Source organism: Hemitrygon akajei, chromosome 14, assembly GCF_048418815.1.
Source record: "Hemitrygon akajei chromosome 14, sHemAka1.3, whole genome shotgun sequence".
Taxonomy (NCBI): Eukaryota; Metazoa; Chordata; class Chondrichthyes; order Myliobatiformes; family Dasyatidae; genus Hemitrygon; species Hemitrygon akajei.
This window is the reverse complement of record NC_133137.1, coordinates 19,255,924-19,278,170: the sequence shown is the minus strand read 5'-3', so window position 1 is coordinate 19,278,170 and position 22,247 is coordinate 19,255,924. Positions and strand designations below refer to the sequence as shown.

General features: G+C 41.0%; 1 protein-coding gene across 1 annotated transcript in view; it reads left to right on the top strand.

Annotated features, from left to right (window-relative positions):
* kntc1 (kinetochore associated 1) overlaps positions 1-22,247 on the top strand; it is a 160,274-nt gene that overhangs the window by 136,802 nt on the left and 1,225 nt on the right. The window contains exons 60-64 of the mRNA XM_073065544.1: positions 8,164-8,293; positions 8,685-8,774; positions 10,121-10,266; positions 21,275-21,362; positions 22,187-22,238. Of these exons, the coding sequence (XP_072921645.1) occupies positions 8,164-8,293; positions 8,685-8,774; positions 10,121-10,266; positions 21,275-21,362; positions 22,187-22,210 (478 nt within the window). The 3' untranslated portion in view covers positions 22,211-22,238. The remainder of the gene's footprint in view (positions 1-8,163; positions 8,294-8,684; positions 8,775-10,120; positions 10,267-21,274; positions 21,363-22,186; positions 22,239-22,247) is intronic.

The following is a 22,247-nucleotide window of genomic DNA, read 5'->3' as shown; positions in this document are numbered from 1 at the left end:
ATATATTATACCTCATTACAAATTAAGTTTTTTTTAATCCCCATTTTAATGGCTTAGCAAAAAAGTTGTCATCAAAGTAAAGATTTGGACTAAACTTTGGAGTTTATGTGGTGTTTATGGAGCCTGCTCATTCGTATACAATGGGGAAAAGTCTATTTAGAATGAACAGATTTAAAACAAATGTCTCTAGGGCTATTAGTGATGCAGTTAATTACAGTGATGCTAACAAGGGCTTAATTTACAGATAGGCTTGTTACTATTCAACCTGGAAAACCTGTTCACTAACAATTTTTCCCGAAGCATTTTTTTTCTTGCTCATCAGCTATCTAAAATTAACATCTATTTTTTATCTTGCCTTTTTTGGGAATTTCAGCAAAGATACTCATACACTATGTGTTCGTATTTACGGTGCCTATAAAAAGTATCCCTGCCACCCCCCCCCCCCCCAACCCTGAAAGTTTTCATGTTTTATTGTTTTACAACGTTGAATCACAGTGGATTTAATTTTTTCTCTGACACTGATCAACAGAAAAAGATACTTTCTTTTGTCAAAGTGAAAACAGATCTCTACAAAGTGATTTCTCAACAGGGGAATGTACGTGCCCTAAAGGGGCGTTAGGGGAAATGGAGATCGTCGTCAGGGGCGTTCAAGATTTGGAGATGGGGTGCTGTAAACAGCACCCTAACTTGAGGCATGAGACTGGACCAACTGTTAGAGCAGGCATTTTCAGGAAAAAAAGGATGAGACACTGGTGCACAGGAAGAACCATAACTCTGCAGGCGGTGAGCACTCATCGTCACACGTCTGGAATTCGGCAATTGATCCAACCTTACCAACAGACAAAAGGGATGCATAAGTTAGCTCAGTGGTTCCCCTTGACTTGTGGCATGGAACGAGTTCATGCAATTTAACAGTTGTTAACTCAAGTACACCCTCTCAGCTTTCTCTACAGATCTACAGAAAATAGGTCAAGGAACAATACAGTACTGGCCAGAACCAAACAGTAAATTAGAGCCAATCAATGTAACCGCAGACCCCAAGGATTCCTCTTGAAGTTTTCAAAGAGACCTCTGCTTCAAATGTGCAGTCAAGAACTGTCTCTGGGAATTATGGCAGTGTTAGCTGTGAGGAGGATGCTAAAAGGAAGCAGGGTGACTTGGATAGGTTAGGTGAGTTGGCAAATTCATGGCAGATGCAATTTAATGTGGATAAATGTGAGGTTATCCACTTTGGTTGCAAGAACAGGAAAACATTATTATCTGAACGGTGGCCGATTAGGAAAAGGGGAGGTGCAACGAGACCTGGGTGTCATTGTACACCAGTCATTGAAGGTGGGCATGCAGGTACAGCAGGTGGTGAAAAAGGCAAATGGTATGTTGGCATTCATAGCAAAAGGATTTGAGTACAGGAGCAGGGAGGTTCTACTGCAGTTGTACAAGGCCTTGGTGAGACCACACCTAGAATATTGTGTGCAGTTTTGGTCCCCTAATCTGAGGAAAGACATTCTTGCCTTAGAGGGAGTACAGAGAAGGTTCACCAGATTGATTCCTGGAATGGCAGGACTTTCATATGAAGAAAGACTAGATCAACTAGGCTTATACTCACTGGAATTTAGAAGATTGAGGGGGGATCTTATTGAAACGTATAAAATTCTAAAGGGATTGGACAGGCTAGATGCAGGAAGATTGTTTCCGATGTTGGGGATGTCCAGAATGAGGGGTCACAGTTTAAGGATAAAGGGGAAGCCTTTTAGGACTGAGATGAGGAAAAACTTCTTCACACAGAGAGTGGTGAATCTGTGGAATTCTCTGCCACAGGAAACAGCTGAGGCTGGTTCATTGGCTATATTTAAGGGGAAGTTAGATATGGCCCTTGTGGCTAAAGGGATCAGAGGGTATGGAGAGAAAGCCGGTACAGGGTTCTGAGTTGGATGATCAGCCATGATCATTCTGAATGGCAGTGCAGGCTCGAATGGCCTACTCCTGCACCTATTTTCTATGTTTCTATGAGACCTTGCGTGATTGGTCAATCATGCTAATTGGAATAGTTTAAAGGTAGCTTGCTGAACACCGGCTCTATCCCGATTAACATTCAGATTCCAATCTGAAATTCCTTTGACTGCCACTACCATAGTTCCATCTGTGTCAACTTGCTGCTGTTGTCAACATCCGATAGGCATTCCCAGTTAGTGTTAATTTCTAAAATTTTAATTTAGCCCTGTTAATGATCGATAAATACATATGGCACAATCTCTGAGTGAAGGCAGTGAAGCATTAAATTTTAATCCTGCTAAGAAACTGTAACTACAGAGAGTGAGTCAATACAATGCTACGTACCTGGAGTATGGTTTTATTCCGCTCCTATCAGATCAGTGACGCTCCACATGTCTTACTTGTAATACTGTACTGTCTAATGAAGCCATGACACCATCAAGATTACAGGAACTGTTCTGTAAAAGACACCCCGAAAAGGCTATTTATGTTATTACTTAGTTCCAGAAGACAAATGAAGCATTTGAAAAGCATCGCACACGTGAGTCATTTGCCAAGAAAGCTAAAAATGACCTTGATAGTGGTCTCATTGTTTCTTATAACTTTTCCAAAATGATGGCAAAGTATGGAACATATCATACACTTGGTGAAAGATTAATAATGCCTGCTGTGTCAGAAGTGCTCACAACTGCCCTCAAAATGGATACCTATATTTTAAAATCAATTCTTCTGAGTAATAATTCTGTAGCTTGTTGTATTGATGAAATGAGTGAGGACACTGAATATCAACTATGCACAGAGTTTGGGATACAACTGGATGAGTCAACTGCGAAAGAATGAGGCATATGTAAGGTTGATCAAAAATGGAAAAGTTTATTAGTGAAATTCTCTTCTGTAAAAGAATTTAAAACAAATATCAACAGAGAATCAATCTATGGCTAGCTCAAAATGTTTATTGAGGATAAAGGTATTCCGATTAGGAACATGATTTCTTGTACAACAGATGGAGCACCAAGGGTCTCGGCCTGAAAATCCACTGTACTTTTTTCCATGGATGCTGCCTGGCTTGCTGAGCTCCTCCAGCATTTTGTGTATGTGTAGCTTGGATTTCCAACATCTGCTGATTTACTCTTGCTTACAAAATGAAGAGGCTGTGTTTTAAAACTAATATGCAAACAAGTTCTCATAGTTGGTGATGAGTATCTGCACTATTTCAGAGGGTTGTGGAGATGAGGTTACTGGGCATACTTAGAGAGTAGATATTTCTTTGAAAGATTGGGAATTGAGATCTACTGAGAATTGAGTGATTAAGGTCTGGGGTAGATCATCCCTGATCATGTTCAATTGCAGGGCAAGATTTTGATGTCCAAGGTGACCTATTCCTGTTCCTATTTTCTGCAGTTTGTGTTCTTGAAGTGGTTCTACATTATCAAAGATGTCATTGTTGTGATAAAATATTGGGTCACATTGTGCTGGTCCCAGTCTACTACTCATTGTTCATGCATACCTGATCGAACTGGAAGCAGAAAAAGAGGATGAATTGTACTGGCACTCCAATTTGTACCTCAGCTTTGAGCATCAAAATGTAAAAATGCTTGCAAGTGCTCATGCATTTCTCTGCTTTCCCAGCCCATCAGCTTCATATCTTCAAAATCCACACCCTTTAAGTTTCTGTTAAGGATTTTAATTATTTGAATTTTTTTTTTATTAACAAGATTAATTGTAAACCGTAACAAGTTTCATTTCTAAAGGAACAATCACTTGCTGCCATTGCCTGCCACAGGCCTAAAATCACTCTTGAAATCAACAGGGTATTGTTTCTTACACCAAGTTTATGTGGCATAGGGACTAATTGGCATTTTCCCCAGCCTGATGTTAATGAATTGCAGTTGGGCTGGCTGCGCCTTTAGAATGTAAGTGGAATACAGTAAGTATCATCTAGTATATCTTAAGAATCAGGCTTGTTATCACTACCTATGTCATGAAGTTTATTGTTTTGTGGTAGTGTTACAGTGTAAAACATAACAGTTGCTATAAGCTACAAAATAAATAACTAGTGCTGAAGACGAATATCCAAGTAGTGTTCATGAGTTCATGGATCTTTCAGATATCTGACGGTGGAGGGGAAGAAGCTGTTCATAGAACATTCAGTGTACATCTTCAAGCTGTGCCACGTCCTCAATGGTAGTATGATGAAGCAGGCATGAACCAGATGGTGAGGGTGTTTAATGATGGATGCCTCTTTCTTGAGGGCACTACCTCTCTAAGATGTTCTTGATGGTGGGGAGGGTTCTACCCTTGATGGAACTGCTAGTCTACAACCCTCTGTTGCCTCTTGCAACTCTTGCTCCATAGCTGACTGGTACAATCAGAAAGCTCTCCACAGTACATTGTAGAAAGTTGCTAGAGTCTTTGGTGACATAACAGATCTCCTCAGACTCATAATGAAGTAGAGCTGCTGACATGCCTTCTTTGTGATTGCATCAATGTATTGTGCCCAGGTTAGATCCTCTGAGAAGTTGATGCACAGGAACTTGAAACTGTTATCCTTTTCCAACGGTGACCCCTCAATGAAGAAAAGAAATACCTGAAAAACCCAGTAATTTAGATAACATCAGAAGGAAGAGAATAACTGCATCAGTACTGGCTATTTCAGACAAAAACAGTAAAGGCTGGTACCTAAAATTGTTGAATTCAAGTTGATTCCTGAGGAAAATCAGCAGCTTTCCTTTAGCTTATTCTGTGCTTTTGTTGGAACTGAAGAAAGAGGGTAAAGAGCAACATCAGACTGAGAGCAAGATGGTGAATGAAAACAGAGTGGAAGCTCTGGGTCACTACTGCAAGTTTGTCGGTCTCTGAAAAAGAGGAGTCCACATTGCAAGTACTAAATAAATAAATTGCTGCATCATCTGTAAAGAGTTTTTGGGCCTCTGGATGCAGGGAATGGAAGAGGTAAAAGAGCAGGTTCAAGTTTATTGTGGTCTTTGGTTTATTGGGATCCTTCTTGCTGACGATCAACACAGGCGCACCTCAGGGGTGTGTGCTTAGCCCGCTGCTCTACTCTCTATATACACATGACTGTGTGGCTAGGCATAACTCAAATGCCATCTATAAATTTGCTGACGATACAACCATTGTTGGTAGAATCTCCACAAGGGTGTACAGGAGTGAGATATGCCAACTAGTGGAGTGGGGCCACAGCAACAACCTGGCACTCAACGTCAGTAAGATGAAAGAGCTGATTGTGGACTTCAGGAAGGGTAAGACAAAGGAACACCTACCAATCCTCAGAGGGATCAGAAGTGGAGAATGTGAGCAACTTCAAGCTCCTGGGTGTCAAGATTTCTGAGGATCTAACCTGGTCCCAACATATCGATGTATGAGGGGTGATTGATAAGTTCGTGGCCTAAGATGGAAGGAGTCAATTTTGCAAAACCTAGCACATTCATTTTTCAACATAGTTCCCTCCTACATTTGCACACTTAGTCCAGCAGTCATGGAGCATATGGATCTTGGACCTCCAGAAAGTGTCCACAGCAGGGGTGATTGATAAGTTTGTGGCCGAAGGTAGAAGGAGATGAGTTATACAGCTCTCGTTACATGCACATGCAGGTCAACTCGTTGAGTGATTATGCAGAAAGTTTGAAGTTAATAACTCATCTCCTATCTTAGGCCATGAACTTATCAATCACCCCGATGGGACTATGTTGAAAAATAAATGTTCTAGGTTTTCTAAAATTGACTCCTACCTCAGGCCACAAACTTATCAATCACCCCTCATAGTTATAAAGAAGGCAAGACGGCGGCTATACTTTATTAGGAGTTTGAAGAGATTTGGCATGTCAACAAATATACTCAAAAACTTCTATAGTTGGACCATGGAGAGCATTCTGACAGGCTGTATCACTGTCTGGTATGGAGGGGCTCCTTCACAGGACCGAAAGAAGCTGCAGAAGGTTGTAAATCTAGTCAGCTTTATCTTGGGTACTAGCCAACAAAGTACCCAGGACATCTTTAGGGAGCCGTGTCTCAGAAAGGCAGTGTTCATTATTAAGGACCCCCAGCACACAGGGCATGCTGTTTTCTCACTGTTACCATCAGGTAGGAGGTATAGAAGCCTGAAGGCACACACTCAGTGATTCAGGAACAGCTTCTTCCCCTCTGCCATCCGATTCCTAAATGGACATTGAATCTTTGAACACTATGCAATATTTCTGTTTTTGCGTGTTTTTTAATCTATTCAATATATGTAATTGATTTATTTGTTCATTGATTATTATTATTTTTATTTTATTTATATTTTTTCTCTGCAAGATTATGTATTGCATTGAACTGCTGCTGCTAAGTTAATAAATTTCACGTCACATGCCAGTGATAATAAATTCGATTCGGATGACACAGGCCATGAAAATTAGCTTTTTGGAGCAACAGCATATTTTATTACAAACAACACACACAAAATGCTGGTGGAACACAGCAGGCCAGGCAGCATCTATAAGGAGAAGCACTGTCGATGTTTCAGGCCGAGACCCTTCGTCAGGACTAACTGAAAGGAAAGATAGTAAGAGATTTGAAAGTAGTGGGGGGAGGGGGAAATGCAAAGTGATAGGAGAAGACCAGAGGGGGTGGGATGAAGCCAAGAGCTGGAAAGGTGATTGACGAAAGTGATACAGAGCTGGAGAAGGAAAAGGATCATAGGACAGGAGGCCTCGGGAGAAAGAAAGGGGGGAAGGAAGCACCAGAGGGAGATGGAGAACAGGCAAACAACTAAATATGTCAGGGATGGGGTAAGAAGGGGAGGAGGGGCATTAACGGAAGTTAGAGAAGTCAATGTTCATGCCATCAAGTTGGAGGCTACCCAGCCGGTATATAAGGTGCTGTTCCTCCAACCTGAGTTTGGATTCATTTTGATGGTAGAGGAGGCCATGGATAGACATATCAGAATGGGAATGGGACGTGGAATTAAAATGTGTGGCCACTGGGAGATCCTGCTTTCTCTGGCGGACTGAGCGTAGATGTTCAGTGAAACGGTCTCCCAGTCAGGTTGGAGGAATAACATCTTATACACCGGCTGGGTAGCCTCCAACCTGATGGCATGAACATTGATTTCTCTAACATCCGTTAATGCCCCTCCTCCCCTTCTTACCCCATCCCTGACATATTTAGTTGTTTGCCTGTTCTCCATCTCCCTCTGGTGCTTCCTTCCCCCCTTTCTTTCTCCCGAGGCCTCCTGTCCTATGATCCTTTCCCTTCTCCAGCTCTGTATCACTTTCATCAATCACCTTTCCAGCTCTTGGCTTCATCCCACCCCCTCCGGTCTTCTCCTATCATTTTGCATTTCCCCCTCCCCCCACTACTTTCAAATCTCTTACTATCTTTCCTTTCAGTTAGTCCTGACAAAGGGTCTCGGCCCGAAACGTCAACAGAGCTTCTCCTTATAGATGCTGCCTGGACTGCTGTGTTCTACCAGCATTTTGTGTGTGTTGTTTGAATTTCCAGCATCTGCAGATTTCCTCGTGTTTGTTATTTCATTACAAGTCAGGGACAAACATAATTTAAACTTAAATTAACAAATTACACTGTATGCAACTTGCAAGTGTACAAAATATACATAACAATAGTTATGCAAGTTTGAGAGAGAGAAAAAATAGGTGTCGTTTTGCCTGTGGTTGCATAGAAAGGTTCTGTGAGAAGAGGAGTGGATACTGTGGGAGATGGAAAAATGAACCAAGGGAGTTGCAGTGGCAACATTTCATTTGCAATGCTTTAGAGAAGGAAAGAGAGAGATGCAACACATGATGCTAACATCATGTTAAAGGTAGAAATTATGGAATATGGTGTGTTGAATGTAGATATTGGCATGGAAGGAGTGGGCAATAGGAAGCTTATCGACCCTTATTTTATGTAAGAAAGGAAGAGGTGGAAACAGGAGTGGGCAATGGAGCGGTCTCCACTGGAAACAGTATTCCAGACAAATTTTTGTTAATGTATTTTGTGTAAATAAGTTCAAGGCAATGTGTGTTTATACAAAGTCCATATTATTGTATGTAAATTGGCAAATGGTTAAGTAAATGGAAGAATATTACTGCTTTGATTCACTCAATTTTCACATTAAGATGATGTTAACTTGTTTGGTGACACTGTTTATATGTGTATTTTCTGATCCTAAAGGTGTCCTGTTGTTACTGATCTTGATCTGATTGGCATTGCAAAACAATACATTCAGCTGGAGTTGTCAGCCTTTGCTCTAGGTTGTTTGCTACTTATCCCTTATTCTGAAGAAAAGAAACAACGAATACAGGTATGTGCTTTTGAAACAGTAATCATTGGCAACTTAAAATTTCTTAGCAAAAAAGGGTCTTGGCCTGAAACAAACTGCTTATTGATTCCTTTCCATAGTTTCTGGCTGACCTCTTGAGTTCCTCCAGCATTTTGTATCTGTATCTTAGTGCATTGTGTAATTTAACTTAGACTGGAGCTGTTGAGTTTATTTTAGTTTCTAATCAATTAAGATAATATTATTGAATGGAATGTCATTATTTCTGCCAAGCAGACGACTAAAAGAAAATGAATCCATGTATGAACCAGTGTATGGACATACTTCCACTTTGGAAGTATTAATGAACATAAAAGTTTCATACATTTCCCTGTGATGTTCAAGTAGTTTTGTTTTTGTTTCATTGTGGTTGTAGAGATTTCTTTTGTCAGCTGATTCTATGGGCCTCTTGCAGCAAGTTGTTGATCACATGACGACTGGAGAGGTTGCAGGATATGCATCAAAGGTAAAATATTCTATTGTACTAAACAAAGTGGGCTGATTTTCAGTGTTGTCTCTAAAGATGAAAGAATGTTACTAGTATGGGTATTATCCTAAAAACATGAATAATTAGATGAGCAATAGTCATCTATATTTAGTCAGTATTTCAGTTTTTGAGAAGTATGCTATGATTAGTTTTTGAGAAGTATGCTATGGAAAATTTTGATTTTAAACTTTGAAAGAACTCAAAAGATATGAATAAATGATATGTAAGGACTTTTGCTATTCAAATAGATTTCCAGATAGGCAGGATAACTGAAGATAGAAGACAATTCCTGATACAGGGATAAGATCATAGTGAATACTTTAGTCCACTGCATTTTTCAATTATATCAATAAGAACTAATGGGTGAAATGCAATTTAGTATTAAATTAATAATAGAAATGATTTTAAGATTGTACTGATTTTGGCCAATTTAGAATCAAATTGCTACTGCCAAGCTTAGTGCAATTTGTATCTGCTGATTTGATCCCAAGCTCTACATTTTCTTTCCATCATCATCATTTCCCACTAGTGCTACTTGATACAATTCAAAAATGCAATAGATTAAAGTATTTACTAAGAGCTTATCCAGGTATCAAGTATTGCTTTCCATTTTTTATTCTTTGGTCCTGTTATCCTGCCAGTCTGGAAATCTACTTGAGTACAGCTCTGCTCTTTGTCCTAACTCCTCATGTCATTGACATAGGAAGTTGATTAGTAGTAAAGGAAATTATAGTTTGTGATGGATAAACTCTTCTCGGGCTTCCAGCCGGATATAGGTGTTGACTTTAACTGGCATTTTAATGACAAACTGCCATCTTCATCAGGGTTGATGCCTGGACAAGTCTAGTCTGGTGGATATAAATACATATTTATATATATATATATATATATTGTTTGTAATATTCAATTTATTATTGCTTGTATAACCCTCAATTTTATAAGGTTTCTATTTGAAAACGGGTTCTGTTCCATTCCAAGGTTCTGTTACCATACTCTTTGCAATCTGCTTTTGTGGCTAAAGCATTGTTGTAGAAGCAAAATGGTGCAGATGGCAGAAGTACAAAATATAGATAAAATAATGCTGAAAAAGACCCAAGTCAGACAACATTGCAGGGATGGAAGCAGTTTTGTGGTTTTAAGATGATCAGTCTTCAGAATTGTTAATGCTAATTGACTTTTATATTTGATTCCTTAAAAGTATTGGTTTAATTGTTTGCAGGCTCTGGGCGACAAGTGTATTGACTTATTCTGAGAAAGACTGATTAAGCTGTTAACACTTCTCTTTTTAAAAACAAGTCCTAATAAATCCTCTGCTTTGTTTTAAGATTAAGGAGTTGGCATTAGGCAGCATTGCAGACAAGAAACAATATGAGATGCTTATTGGATCAAAATTCTTTCCCTTTCTGAAGCAATACATGATTGAACACAATCGTCTGAAAGAGCTGGTGAATTACCTTGTAAATAGGAGTTGGTAGGTATAAAATGCTGTAAGTGTGAGTATATGAATAGATGTTAATAGTTAAGTTATTCACAAAACATCTGTTCTGCAAAATACCCCTAAGCGCTGAGAAAATTCTAAGTCAAAGGATTGAAGTAAAATTTATATTATGTCACCCCAGCTACAGGCAGAGTTTTTATATTTAAAAGAAAGCCAGTGAAGAGATCATTTGCCCCATTTTACTTAGATCTGCATCTCTGAAGAACAGCCTGTAATACTGTTCTCCTGCCTTTTCTTCGTGAATAAAAAATTAAAACTCCCCTTTCTAAAAACTTATGGATTCTATGTCCCATGCTTTAAAAAATGGAGTAAAGAATATTCATAAATACAAGAATATTCTTCCACCTATCACCTCCCAGCTTCTTACTTCATCCCCTTTTTCTCACCTGGTTTCAGTATTACCTGCCAGCTTGTTGTACTCCTTTCCTCCACCAGCAGCCCCATACATTGGTGGTTTATTCCATCCCGTAGATAGTGCCTGATCTGTTGAGTTCCTCTAGCATTTTGTGTGTGTTGCTGGAGAATATTCTTAACCATGTCATTTGTTACTTGTTAATATTCTTGACTTTATAAATCTCAGTAATAATCACCAACAGATATTCTGTAGTTGTCTTATCAAAGATCTGTGTAAATTTGAATATTTGTTTGATAGCCTCTTAATCTTCACTGTGAAAATGAAGAATCTGTTTCTTTAATCATTTCTTATAACTAGAATGTCTTGACTTTTATGACAGAAAAACCTTTTGAGTCACAATCGTGTAGCAGGGAAACAGGCCCTTCAGGGCAACTAGTCCACGTTGACCAAGATTCCCATCTAAGCTGCTTTTTTAAAAATTTTTGTGACTTTCATAAAGCAGAGCATTCAAAGCTGTAGGAAGTATCCTAACAGATCGAAATCAGTGATGTGCGGGTAAAGAATTGGTATCATGTATTTGCTTTTGTCAGAATATTTTTTATATAAAACACAATAGGAAGAATATGATTGCACTGGTGAATAGAGATTCAAGAGACTGTCTGGACTGAGCATTCCAGTTATAAAGAGAGAGCAGAAAGGCTGAGGTGTGATCTGATAGAGATATAGAAAAATTATGAAGATAAAGAGTAAGAATCTTTTTCCCATGATAGGGGTGTCAAAAGAGGATATTTGTTTAAGTTGAGAGGGTATGGATTTATAAGGACCTGAATGAGCCTTTTCCATAGAGAGTGGTTGGAATCTGGTATTCACTATCTGAGGAAGTAATTCAGGCAGATACTCTCAGAACATTCTAGAATGACTAAGGTATGGAAAACTATGGACCTAATGCAGATAAATAGGGTTAGTATAGAAGGTGTAATAGCCAGTATGGATGTGATGATCCTAAGGTGTTTGTTACTGTACTGTACATTTCCTATGACTTTCAAACTGCTGTAAGCCTGTAGTAGTTTTTGACTTTTCTGTGGGAACTTCAAAAATAAATTACCTCTATTTTGCAACTTCTAGAACTTGGTGATCTGCTTCTAAACCTAAGTTAAAAATGCTTTTGCATTGGCTAACAACAACACACACAAAATGCTGGTAGAACACAGCAGGCTAGGCAGCATCTATAGGGAGAAGCGATGTCGACGTTTCGGGCCGAGACCCTTCGTCAGGACTAACCGAAAGGAAAGATAGTAAGAGATTTGAAAGTAGAGGGGGGAGGGGAAATGCAAAATGATAGGAGTAGACCGGAGGGGGTGGGATGAAGCTAAGAGCTGGAAAGGTGATTGGCGAAATTGATACAGAGCTGGAGAAGGGAAAGGATCATGGGACGGGAGGCCTCAGGAGAAAGAAAGGGGGTGGGGGGAGCACCAGAGGGAGATGGAGAACAGGCAAACAACTAAATATGTCAGGAATGGGGTAAGAAGGGGAGGAGGGGCATTAACAGAAGTTAGAGAAGTCAGTGTTCATGCCATCAGGTTGGAGTCTACCCAGCCGGTATATAAGGTGTTGTTCCTCCAACCTGAGTTTGGATTCATTTTGACAATAGAGGAGGCCATGGTTAGACATATCAGAATGGGAATGGGACGTGGAATTAAAATGTGTGGCCACTGGGAGATCCTGCTTTTTCTGGCGGACTGAGCGTAGGTGTTCCACAAAACGGTCTCCCAGTCTGCGTCGGGTCTCGCCAATATATAAAAGGCCACACCGGGAGCACCGGACGCAGTATACCACACCAGCCGACTCACAGGTGAAGTGTCGCCTCACCTGGAAGGACTGTCTGGGGCCCTGAATGGTGGTGAGCGAGGAAGTGTAAGGGCAGGTGTAGCACTTGTTCTGTTTACAAGGATAAGTGCCAGGAGGGAGATCGGTGGGAAGGGATTGGGGGGACGAGTGGACAAGGGAGTCGTGTAGGGAGCGATCCCTGCAAAAAGCAGAAAGGGGGGGGGGGACGGAAAAATGTGTTTGGTAATGGGATCCCGTTGGAGGTGGTGGAAGTTACGGAGTTAAGAAGTTTTCATATTTTGACCCAGACCCGCTATTACAGCCATATATCCTTCCTTGGAACGTGTCTCCGACGCCAACTGACTCCAGTTGTCTTCAGGATCCGTTTTCGAGCTTCTCAATTTGGACCTTCAGAGGATTCCAGTCCGTAACTTCCGCCACCTCCAACGGGATCCCACTACCAAACACATTTTTCCCTCCCCCCCCTTTCTGCTTTTCGCAGGGATCGCTCCCTACACGACTCCCTTGGCCACTCGTCCCCCCCATCCCTTCCCACCGATCTCCCTCCTGGCACTTATCCTTGTAAATGGAACAAGTGCTACACCTGCCCTTACACTTCCTCGCTCACCACCATTCAGGGCCCTAGACAGTCCTTCCAGGTGAGGCGACACTTCACCTGTGAGTCGGCTGGTGTGGTATACTGCGTCCGGTGCTCCCGGTGTGGCCTTTTATATATTGGCGAGACCCGACGCAGACTGGGAGACCGTTTTGTGGAACACCTACGCTCAGTCCGCCAGAAAAAGCAGGATCTCCCAGTGGCCACACATTTTAATTCCACGTCCCATTCCCATTCTGATATGTCTAACCATGGCCTCCTCTATTGTCAAAATGAATCCAAACTCAGGTTGGAGGAACAACACCTTATATACCGGCTGGGTAGACTCCAACCTGATGGCATGAATACTGACTTCTCTAACTTCTGTTAATGCCCCTCCTCCCCTTCTTACCCCATTCCTGACATATTTAGTTGTTTGCCTGTTCTCCATCTCCCTCTGGTGCTCCTCCCCCCCCCCCCTTTCTTTCTCCTGAGGCCTCCCGTCCCATGATCCTTTCCCTCCTCCAGCTCTGTATCACTTTCGCCAATCACCTTTCCAGCTCTTAGCTTCATCCCACCCCCTCCGGTCTACTCCTATCATTTCACATTTCCCCCTCCCCCCTCTACTTTCAAATCTTACTATCTTTCCTTTCAGTTAGTCCTGACGAAGGGTCTCAGCCCGAAACATCGACATCGCTTCTCCCTATAGATGCTGCCTAGCCTGATGTGTTCTACCAGCATTTTGTGTCTGTTGTTGTTTGAATTTCCAGCATCTGCAGATTTCCTCGTGTTTGCATTGGCTAATTTGCTTTGTGCGCGAACACTTCAAACCATTCTCAGTTTTTTTCATTTCATTTCCACTTGGCTGTCTCCCACCTTATTTCATTTCTCTGTCAACATATCCTTTGATTGCTTTCTAATATATTTATCAGTCTTTCCCCTGTAATACATTTTTTCAAGTTCAAGTTTAATTATTATTTAACCATACATGAACGCCCATAGATGCAACCAAGCAAAACAGTGTTCTTCTGGGGCTAAGGTGCAAAACACAGCACCAACAGACATACATATGGCACTAGGCACATATAGCACATATAAGATAGCAATAAGCATTCAGTCCCGCCAAAAATATATCTAGAGCCCCGTAAATTGATGGTGAATGGGTGGTATAGGTAAGAACAAGCAGTTCTCAGCAGTCTGCAGATGGATGCACGCAGGGCATCCAGCTTGTCTTCCACCGAGCAAACCCTGGAGGACAGCACCAACAGGAGGGGCTAACCCCCAAACCAGCATGAACGCCATGCTACACTGCCTCCAGCTTGCCCTCTCTTGAACTGCTGCAACAGGCAAGCCCATGGTTTGAGGCCTATTCCTCGCTACAACTAAGGCCACGTAGCTCCCCGCTGTCTGTCTGTCCAATAAATAAGGGAAACAGACTTGCAGTATTTTACATTATCAATGTTTAACAGGGTCTTCAAGATAAACATCCAAGACACTCACTGTTAGACTGCACACCACCTTCGCGCACTGACTCCCAACACCTTTCTGTAGTAAACAGTAGCAAGGTCTGCACCCAGTCCAACTCCTCCACCAATCAGCAGCTCGCTCCTGGGGTAGATGTGCAGTACTTGAAGTTCTTAATGTCCAGCATTGTCTTGTGACTGTGAAAAAGACACATTAAAAAGAACAAAAACCTCTTTGGTTGGCCTTGGAGAGGCTGCTGTGTCTAAACACACTACCATCTTACCAAACATTTTTCTTTTCATTGCAGCATGCAAAATAGAAGCGGTAGTAGACCACTCAATCCCAAGGCTGCTCTCACCCATTTAATGAAATCACAGAGAATCTGACTGCACTCTCAACTTCGCATACATTTTGCCGACCTGTAGAATGGTTTCACTCCTTTCCTTATCAAAGTAGCTATTTACCTCTATGTCAAAAATATGTAATTTCTCTGCTTTCACTGGTTTATGAGGAAGATTTCTAAAGATTCTTAACCCATTGAGGAAAAAAATTGCTTTTCTCAGTTTTTTTTAAACCCCTTACTTTTAAACAATGAAACCTCATTTTAGATTCTTTCACAAGGATTAGCAAACTTTGACCAGATCTTGTATGTCTTAACAAAATCCCCCTTCGCTCTTGGAAATTTAAACCAATATGCCACTTCCTGTTTTAGCAAGCTCTCCATTCTCGCCACTCTGAATTATTTTTGGATTTGTTGCTAACTGCCTGATATTAATTTATCCAAACTATAGTGTCATATCAATGTTTACCTATTTTGTATTTTTGCTGTACAGAGGCATGGCCTTGCAATGTGTTTTGCTTTTATCACTAACCTTTAAACAAAGCATCACAGTAGCATAGCGCTTAGTGCAAAGCATCCGAGTCTGGAGTTCAATTCCAAAGACACCTGTAAGGAGTCTGTATGTCCTCCCCATGGATTGCATGGGTTTTCTCCAGGGCCTCCTCAGGCAATTTCCTCCCACAGTTCAAAGACATACTGGTTAGTAGGTTAATTGGTCATTGTAAATTGTCCCATAGTCAGGTGAGGGTTAAATTGGGGGATGCAGGATGGTGTGGCTCAATGGGGTTACAGGGCATATTCTGCTCTGTCTCTCCAATTAAATAAACACTTACATACAGTACATTAAAATAAAATAAAAATCGAATTAGTCATCCTGGTAAACCAGCTCTAGAAAATGTTTCTAGTGATAAATTGCACACAATTAGCAAATTCAATATCAGAACCATGTTTATTATCATGTGTTATGAAATTTGTTAACTTATCAGCAGCAGTATGATGCAATACATGATATAGAAAGAAAAATAAATAAATCAATTGCAGTAAATAAATAACAGATTTTAAAATAGTGCAAGAACAGAAATAAGATAGATATATTTTAAAAAGTAAGTTAGCATTCGTGGGTTCAATGTCCATTTAGGAATCATATGGCAGAGGGGAAGAAGCTGTTCCTGAATCAGTGTGTGTGTGCCTTCAGGCTTCTGTACCTCCTTTCTGATAGTAATGAGGAGAGTATGCCCTGCCTGACGGGGCTCCTTAATAATGGACATCTCCTTTCTAAGGCATTGCTCCTTGAAGGTGTCTTGGGTACATGGAGGCTAGTACCCAAGATGGAACTAACTAATTTTACAGTTTTCTATGGCTTCTTTCGGTCCAGTGCAGTAGCCCCTTCCTTCCCCGCTCCCCCATACCAGACAAGGATGCAGCCTGTCAGAATGCTGTCTACAGTACATCTATAGAAGTTTTTGAGTGTTTTAGTTGACAAAGCAAATCTCTGCAAACTCCTAATGAAATATAGCTGCTGTCTTGCCTTCTTTATAGCTGCATCAATATGTTGGGACCAGGTTAGATCCTCAGAGATACTGACAGCCAGGAACGTGAAATTGCTCACTCTCTCCATTTCTGAACCCTCTGTGAGGATTGTTTTGTGTTCCCTCATCTTCCCCTTCCAGAAGTCCACAATCAGCTCTTTTGTCTTACTGATATTCAGTGCAAGGTTGTTGCCACGACAATACTCAACCAGCTGGTATATCTCACGTCTGTGCGCTCTCTCGTCTCCATCTGAGATTCTACCAACAATGGTTGTATCATCAGCAAATTTATAGATGGTATTTGAAGTATACCTAGCCACGCAGTCGTGGGTATACAGGGAGTAGAGCAGTGGGCTAAGTGCACACCCCTGAAGTGCACCAGTGTTGATTGTCAGCAAGGAGGAGATATTATCACCAATCCACACACTCTTCCAGTTAGGAAATCAAGAATCCAATTGCAGAGGGAGGTACAGAGGCCCAGATTCTGTAACTTAATGATCAGAACTGTGGGAATTATGGTGTTAAACTCGGAACTATAGTCAATGAACAGCATCCTGACGAGGATGTTTGTATTGTCCAGATGGTTTAACGCAGTGTTAGGAGCCATTGAGATTGTGTCTGCCATAGCCCTATTGTGGCGATAGGCAAATTGCAGTGGCAGGAGTTGATTCTAGCAATGGCCAACCTCTCAGAGCATTTAATCACAGTAGATGTGAGTGCTACTGGGCCATAGTCATTAAGGCAGTTCACACTACTATTCGTAGGCACTTGTATATTGTTGTCTTCTTGAAACAGGTAGGAATTATCTGGCCGTAGTAGTTGAGAGGTTGAAAATGACCTTGAATACACCTACCAGTTGGTTGGCACAAGTTTTTAGAGCCTTGCCAGGTACACCATTGGGGCCTGCTGCCTTACAAGGGTTTTTCCTCCTTAAGGACAGTCTGATGTCAGCCTCCTAGACAGAAATCAGGGTAAACAGGTGCAGCTTCACAGCTCTAGTTATATTCTCCCTTTCAAAGCAAGCATGGAAGATGTTGAACTCATCTGATATTGAAACATCACTGCTATTCATGCTATCGGGTTTCGCTTTGTAGAAAGTAATGTCTTGCAAACCCTGCCAGAGTTGAGATGTATCCAATGTCACCTCCAACTTTCCTTGGAATTGTCTCTTCACTTTTGAAATAGCCCTCTGCAAGTCATACCTGGTTTTCTTGTACAGACCTGGGTCACCAGAATTAAATGCCACAGATCTAACCCTCGGCAGACGATGTACCTGCTGGTTCATCCACAGCTTTTGGTTTGGGAATGTACAACAAGTTTTTGTTGGCACACTCTCATTCACTCAGTTTTAATGAAGTTGTTAACAGCTGCAGCACACTTATCCAGATTCGAAGATGTATCCCTGAATACAGTCCAGTCCACCCATTCAAAGCAGTTCTGTAAGCACTCCTATGCTTCCCTTGTCCACATCTTCTTGATCCTCACTACTGGCGCTGCAGTCTTCAGTCTCTGCCTCTACTCGGAGTAGAAGTACAGCCAGGTGATCAGTCTTTCTGAAGTGAAGGCGTGGAATGGCACAACAGGTATTTTTTCTGGTGGTGCAACAGTGGTCCACTGTGTTGAATTCCTTTGGTACTACAAGTGATGGTAATAATTTAGTGACATTTTCAGGCTGGCCTTTATAAAGGGTGGCCTTTAAAAATGGTGAAGGTGTCAAGGTGTGCTGTTCTGTGCATGTTGATCCCATCGTTCAGATCATCTACAGCCTGCTTGACATTGGCCTGAGATGGAATGTGCACTGCTATCAAAGTGATCACAGAAATCTCCCGTGGCAGGTAAAATGGACGGCCTTTACTTGTGAGATATTCCAGGTCTGAGCAGAATTGGGAAAACACTTACATTAGTGCACCAAGAAGTGTGGATCATGAGGCATACGTCTCCACCTCTGCTTTGGAGAGACGAGATGGTCCTATCCTGATGATGTATAGTGAACGTGTCAATCTGAATTGTTGCATCTGATACCGAAGGGGTTAACCAGGATTTCATGAAACAAAGGATGCACGTGGTCCAAATGTCCTTCTGATACAGAATGTCCTATCTCTGAGATCTTCAATTTTATTTACTAGAGACTGTACATTTGCTAGCCAGATAGTTGGTGCTGGGAATACGCACCTGTATTCCTAACCTGCAGCCATGTTTCCCACGAAGAATCCGGCGAGAAGTACAGCTTTAAGTACCGATAATTTATTCAATTGCATTAAGACATCTTTATTAACTGTGCAGACCTTGGCAGCAGTTGTGATTCTGGGGTGTATAAGGCTGAAGCGGGAATATTTAATAATATATATCAAGCTGTGCTGCAGGAGATTGCTGTTCCCGTGGTGCCCCAGAAGTAGATTTCCAATGCAGACCCAGTACATATCTGGGTGAATGTAATGGCATAATATTTAGGAAGTCTTCTTTAAATTCTTATGAGAGATATTAAACAAAATTAGAATACATGATAGAAGGTTATATTGAGAATTGCTTAATGGATAGAAAATACAACAGAAATAAATGGGTCATTTTTGGTTTTGAAGACCAAGTATGGTGTACTGTAGGGTTAATATTGAGGTTCAGCTGTTTGAAATCTGTGGATAAGAAAACAAACAGGTGGCAGTACAAGTTGTGAGATCAATGAGGCCAGATTTCCGGTGAAAACAAATGGGTGAATTTTTGGCAGATAGAGCACTGTAGGGAAGGTATATAAAAATATCTGAAAGCATCCACATTGATAGAAGAGATAGAGAGATTTTTAATCTCTCCCTCTTCCAGTGCAGAGTACCCTCCTGCTTAAAAACATCCACCATTGCTCCGGTACCTAAAAAGACCAGGGTAACATGTCTGAATGACTGGTGTCCTGTTGCACTCACCTTAATAATCAGCAAAAGCTTTGAGAGGTTGGTCAAGGACTACATCTGCAGCATGCTACTACCCACACTGGATCCCCTACAATTTGGCTACCGACACAACCGTTTGACAGATGATGCAATAGCCACAGCTCTGCACATCTGGAGAAAAGGGATTCTTATGTGAGAATGCTGTTCTTGGACTACAGTTCAGCATTTGACACCATAATTCCCTCCAGGCTCAACTAGAAGCTCAGAGACTTTGGCTTTCACCCTGCCTTGTGTAGCTGGATCCTGGACTTCCTGTCAGATCGCCAGCAGGTGGGTCCCTAACCTCTGCCCCTCTCATCCTCAGGGCTCTGTACCAAACCTCCTCCTTTACCCTCTGTATACCCATGACTGTGTTGCCACCCACAGCTCCAATCTGCTAATTAAATTTGCTGATGACACTACACTGATTGGCCTAATTTCAAATAACAATGAGGCAGCCTTCAGGGAAGAAGTCATCATCCTGACACAACCTCTCTCTCAATGTTGCAGAAACAAAGGAGCTGGTTGTGGACTCCAGGAAGAATGGAGACAGGCTAGCCCCTTTTCACTTCAGTGGATCTGGGTTTGAGAGGGTAAACAGCTTTAAGTTCTTCAGCGTGAACATCACTGAGGGTTTTACGTGGTCTGTACGTACCGGTTGCGTGGTGAAAAAGGTACGACAGTGCCTCTTTCACCTAAGACAGTTGAAGAAGTTGGTGTGCGCCCCCAAGTCCTAAGAACTTTCTGTAGGGGCATGATTGAGAGTATCCTGACTGGTTGCATCACTGCCTGGTATGGGAACTGTACCTCCCTTAATTGCAGGACTCTGCAGAGAGTGGTGCAGACAGCCCAGTGCATCTGTAGTTGTGAACTTACCACTATTCAGGACATTTACAAAGACATGTAGAAAGGGCCTGAAGGATCATTGGAGACCTGAGTCACCCCAACCACAAACTGTTCCAGCTGCTACCATCCAGGGAACGGTACCGCAGCATAAAAGCTAGAAACAACAGGTTCCAGTACAGCTTCTTCCACCAGGCCATCAGACTGATTAATTCATGCTGACACAATTGTATTTCCAGGTTATATTGACTGTCCTGTTGCACATACTATTTATTATAAAATACTATAAATTGCACATTTACACGGAGAAGTAACATCAAGATTTTTACTCCTCATGTATATAAAGATGTATGAAATAAGTCAATTCAATTCAAAAGAGGAAGCATTTTGTATGCAAATCACTCAGTATTATTGTGTAGTATAGAAAGCAATTAATGTAACCATTGATCCTTTGGCTTTTATTGCAAGAGGTTTTGATTACAAGAGTCTTATTGAAATTATCAATGGTTCTGGTGAAGTTATACCAGAAATATTGTGTACAAGTCTGGTCTCCCTCCCTAAGCAATGATATTCTTTAGATATAAGAAGCTCAACAAAGGTTTGCCGGATCAGTTCATGTGGTAGGAAATTATCCTTTGAAAAGAATTAAGCAGTTTGGGCCTAGGTATCTTTAAGTTTGAAGAAAAAAAGGTGACCTCATTGAGAGAGGCAAAAGTTTTGTAGGGCTTGATGCAATATGTGCAGGAATGATGCTTTCCCTGACATTGAACCAGGCACAATCTCAGCATTAATGTTCTGCCATTCATTATTGGGATGAGAAGAAATACCTTGCAGAATGTAGTGAATCTTTAGAATTCTATACCTAGGTGGCTGTGAAGGTTCACTTTCTGAATATATTCAAGCCAGAAATCAATATATGTGGGGATAACTGAAATATGACACAATGATAAAAGAACAGCCATGACCTTATTATTGAATAATAGAGCACGTGCAGTGCATTCCTGAGCCTGCCTGTAGTAGAACTGATATGGTGAGTTTACTTCCATGTTCATGTACTCTAAAAGTGATTATTCCGAGGTGCTTGTAACTAATCCAGTTTTATTTCTACAGCCTCGATGAAGCCATCTCTGTGGTAACTGACTACCTAAAGCAAGAAGGAAGACCCATCAAATCAGTTATTTCTCTTGATTTTTTAAAGGTATGTTTTTTCACCAAAAGAAGCCTGTTTCCTGACCTTTTTCTTAAATATGTATGTGCCACTTCCAATGATGCCATTCTTGAATTATAAAATAAATACTATTACAACAAAGTTCTTTCTCACATGAAGCATGTAATGTAAACATTGCCCACATTAATCAGTGGCAAAATTTGCAATAACTTAATCATGAGGTTGTGTTTTAAGACAGAGTAATTCAGTAGGAACCAACAGAACATTAAAAACAAGGTGGTGACAAAAAACTAATGTATCTTCATTTACTTTGAAAATAAGTTAAGATTTGTGATCTTATCTGTATTATAAGAGGGACTAATTGAAGACAAGCTATTTCCTCAAAAAGCTGTGTGGTAGTTGCAGTGTTTTGTTTTGGACACATCACTTCTTGGCGTAGGGTGTTGGATATTACAAAGCATGATGTAGGAAATTGTTTGGGGGAGCTTTTTTCAACATGCCCTATTCTAATTGAGTTATACACAGTTGAACAATGGCCAAGCATTGTACTGATCTGTATGGGTGTAGACGAATGCAGATTGATGGGTTACGGTGGGCTAGTGCAAAAGTTGAAAGTTTATTCATGATTTCTGGATTCAGATCAATGAGTAACTTTATCTGTACATGCAAGTTCAAAATGTCAGCATGGGATCCGATGTCTTCGTGATGCCTTCTCTAGCCTGGTTAGATGTTCACACTAGTACTAGATCACTGGCTATCATTTGCCTGTGTTATCAGAAACTCTCTTAAAAAGAGGCACTTACATTTTTTTATGAGCGATTATTATAACATCTATATTTTTTTTATTCCTCCAGGAGTTTCTTGATGATCAGAAGTAGAATAACCAACATCATCAACAGTCCAATGGTATTTTCT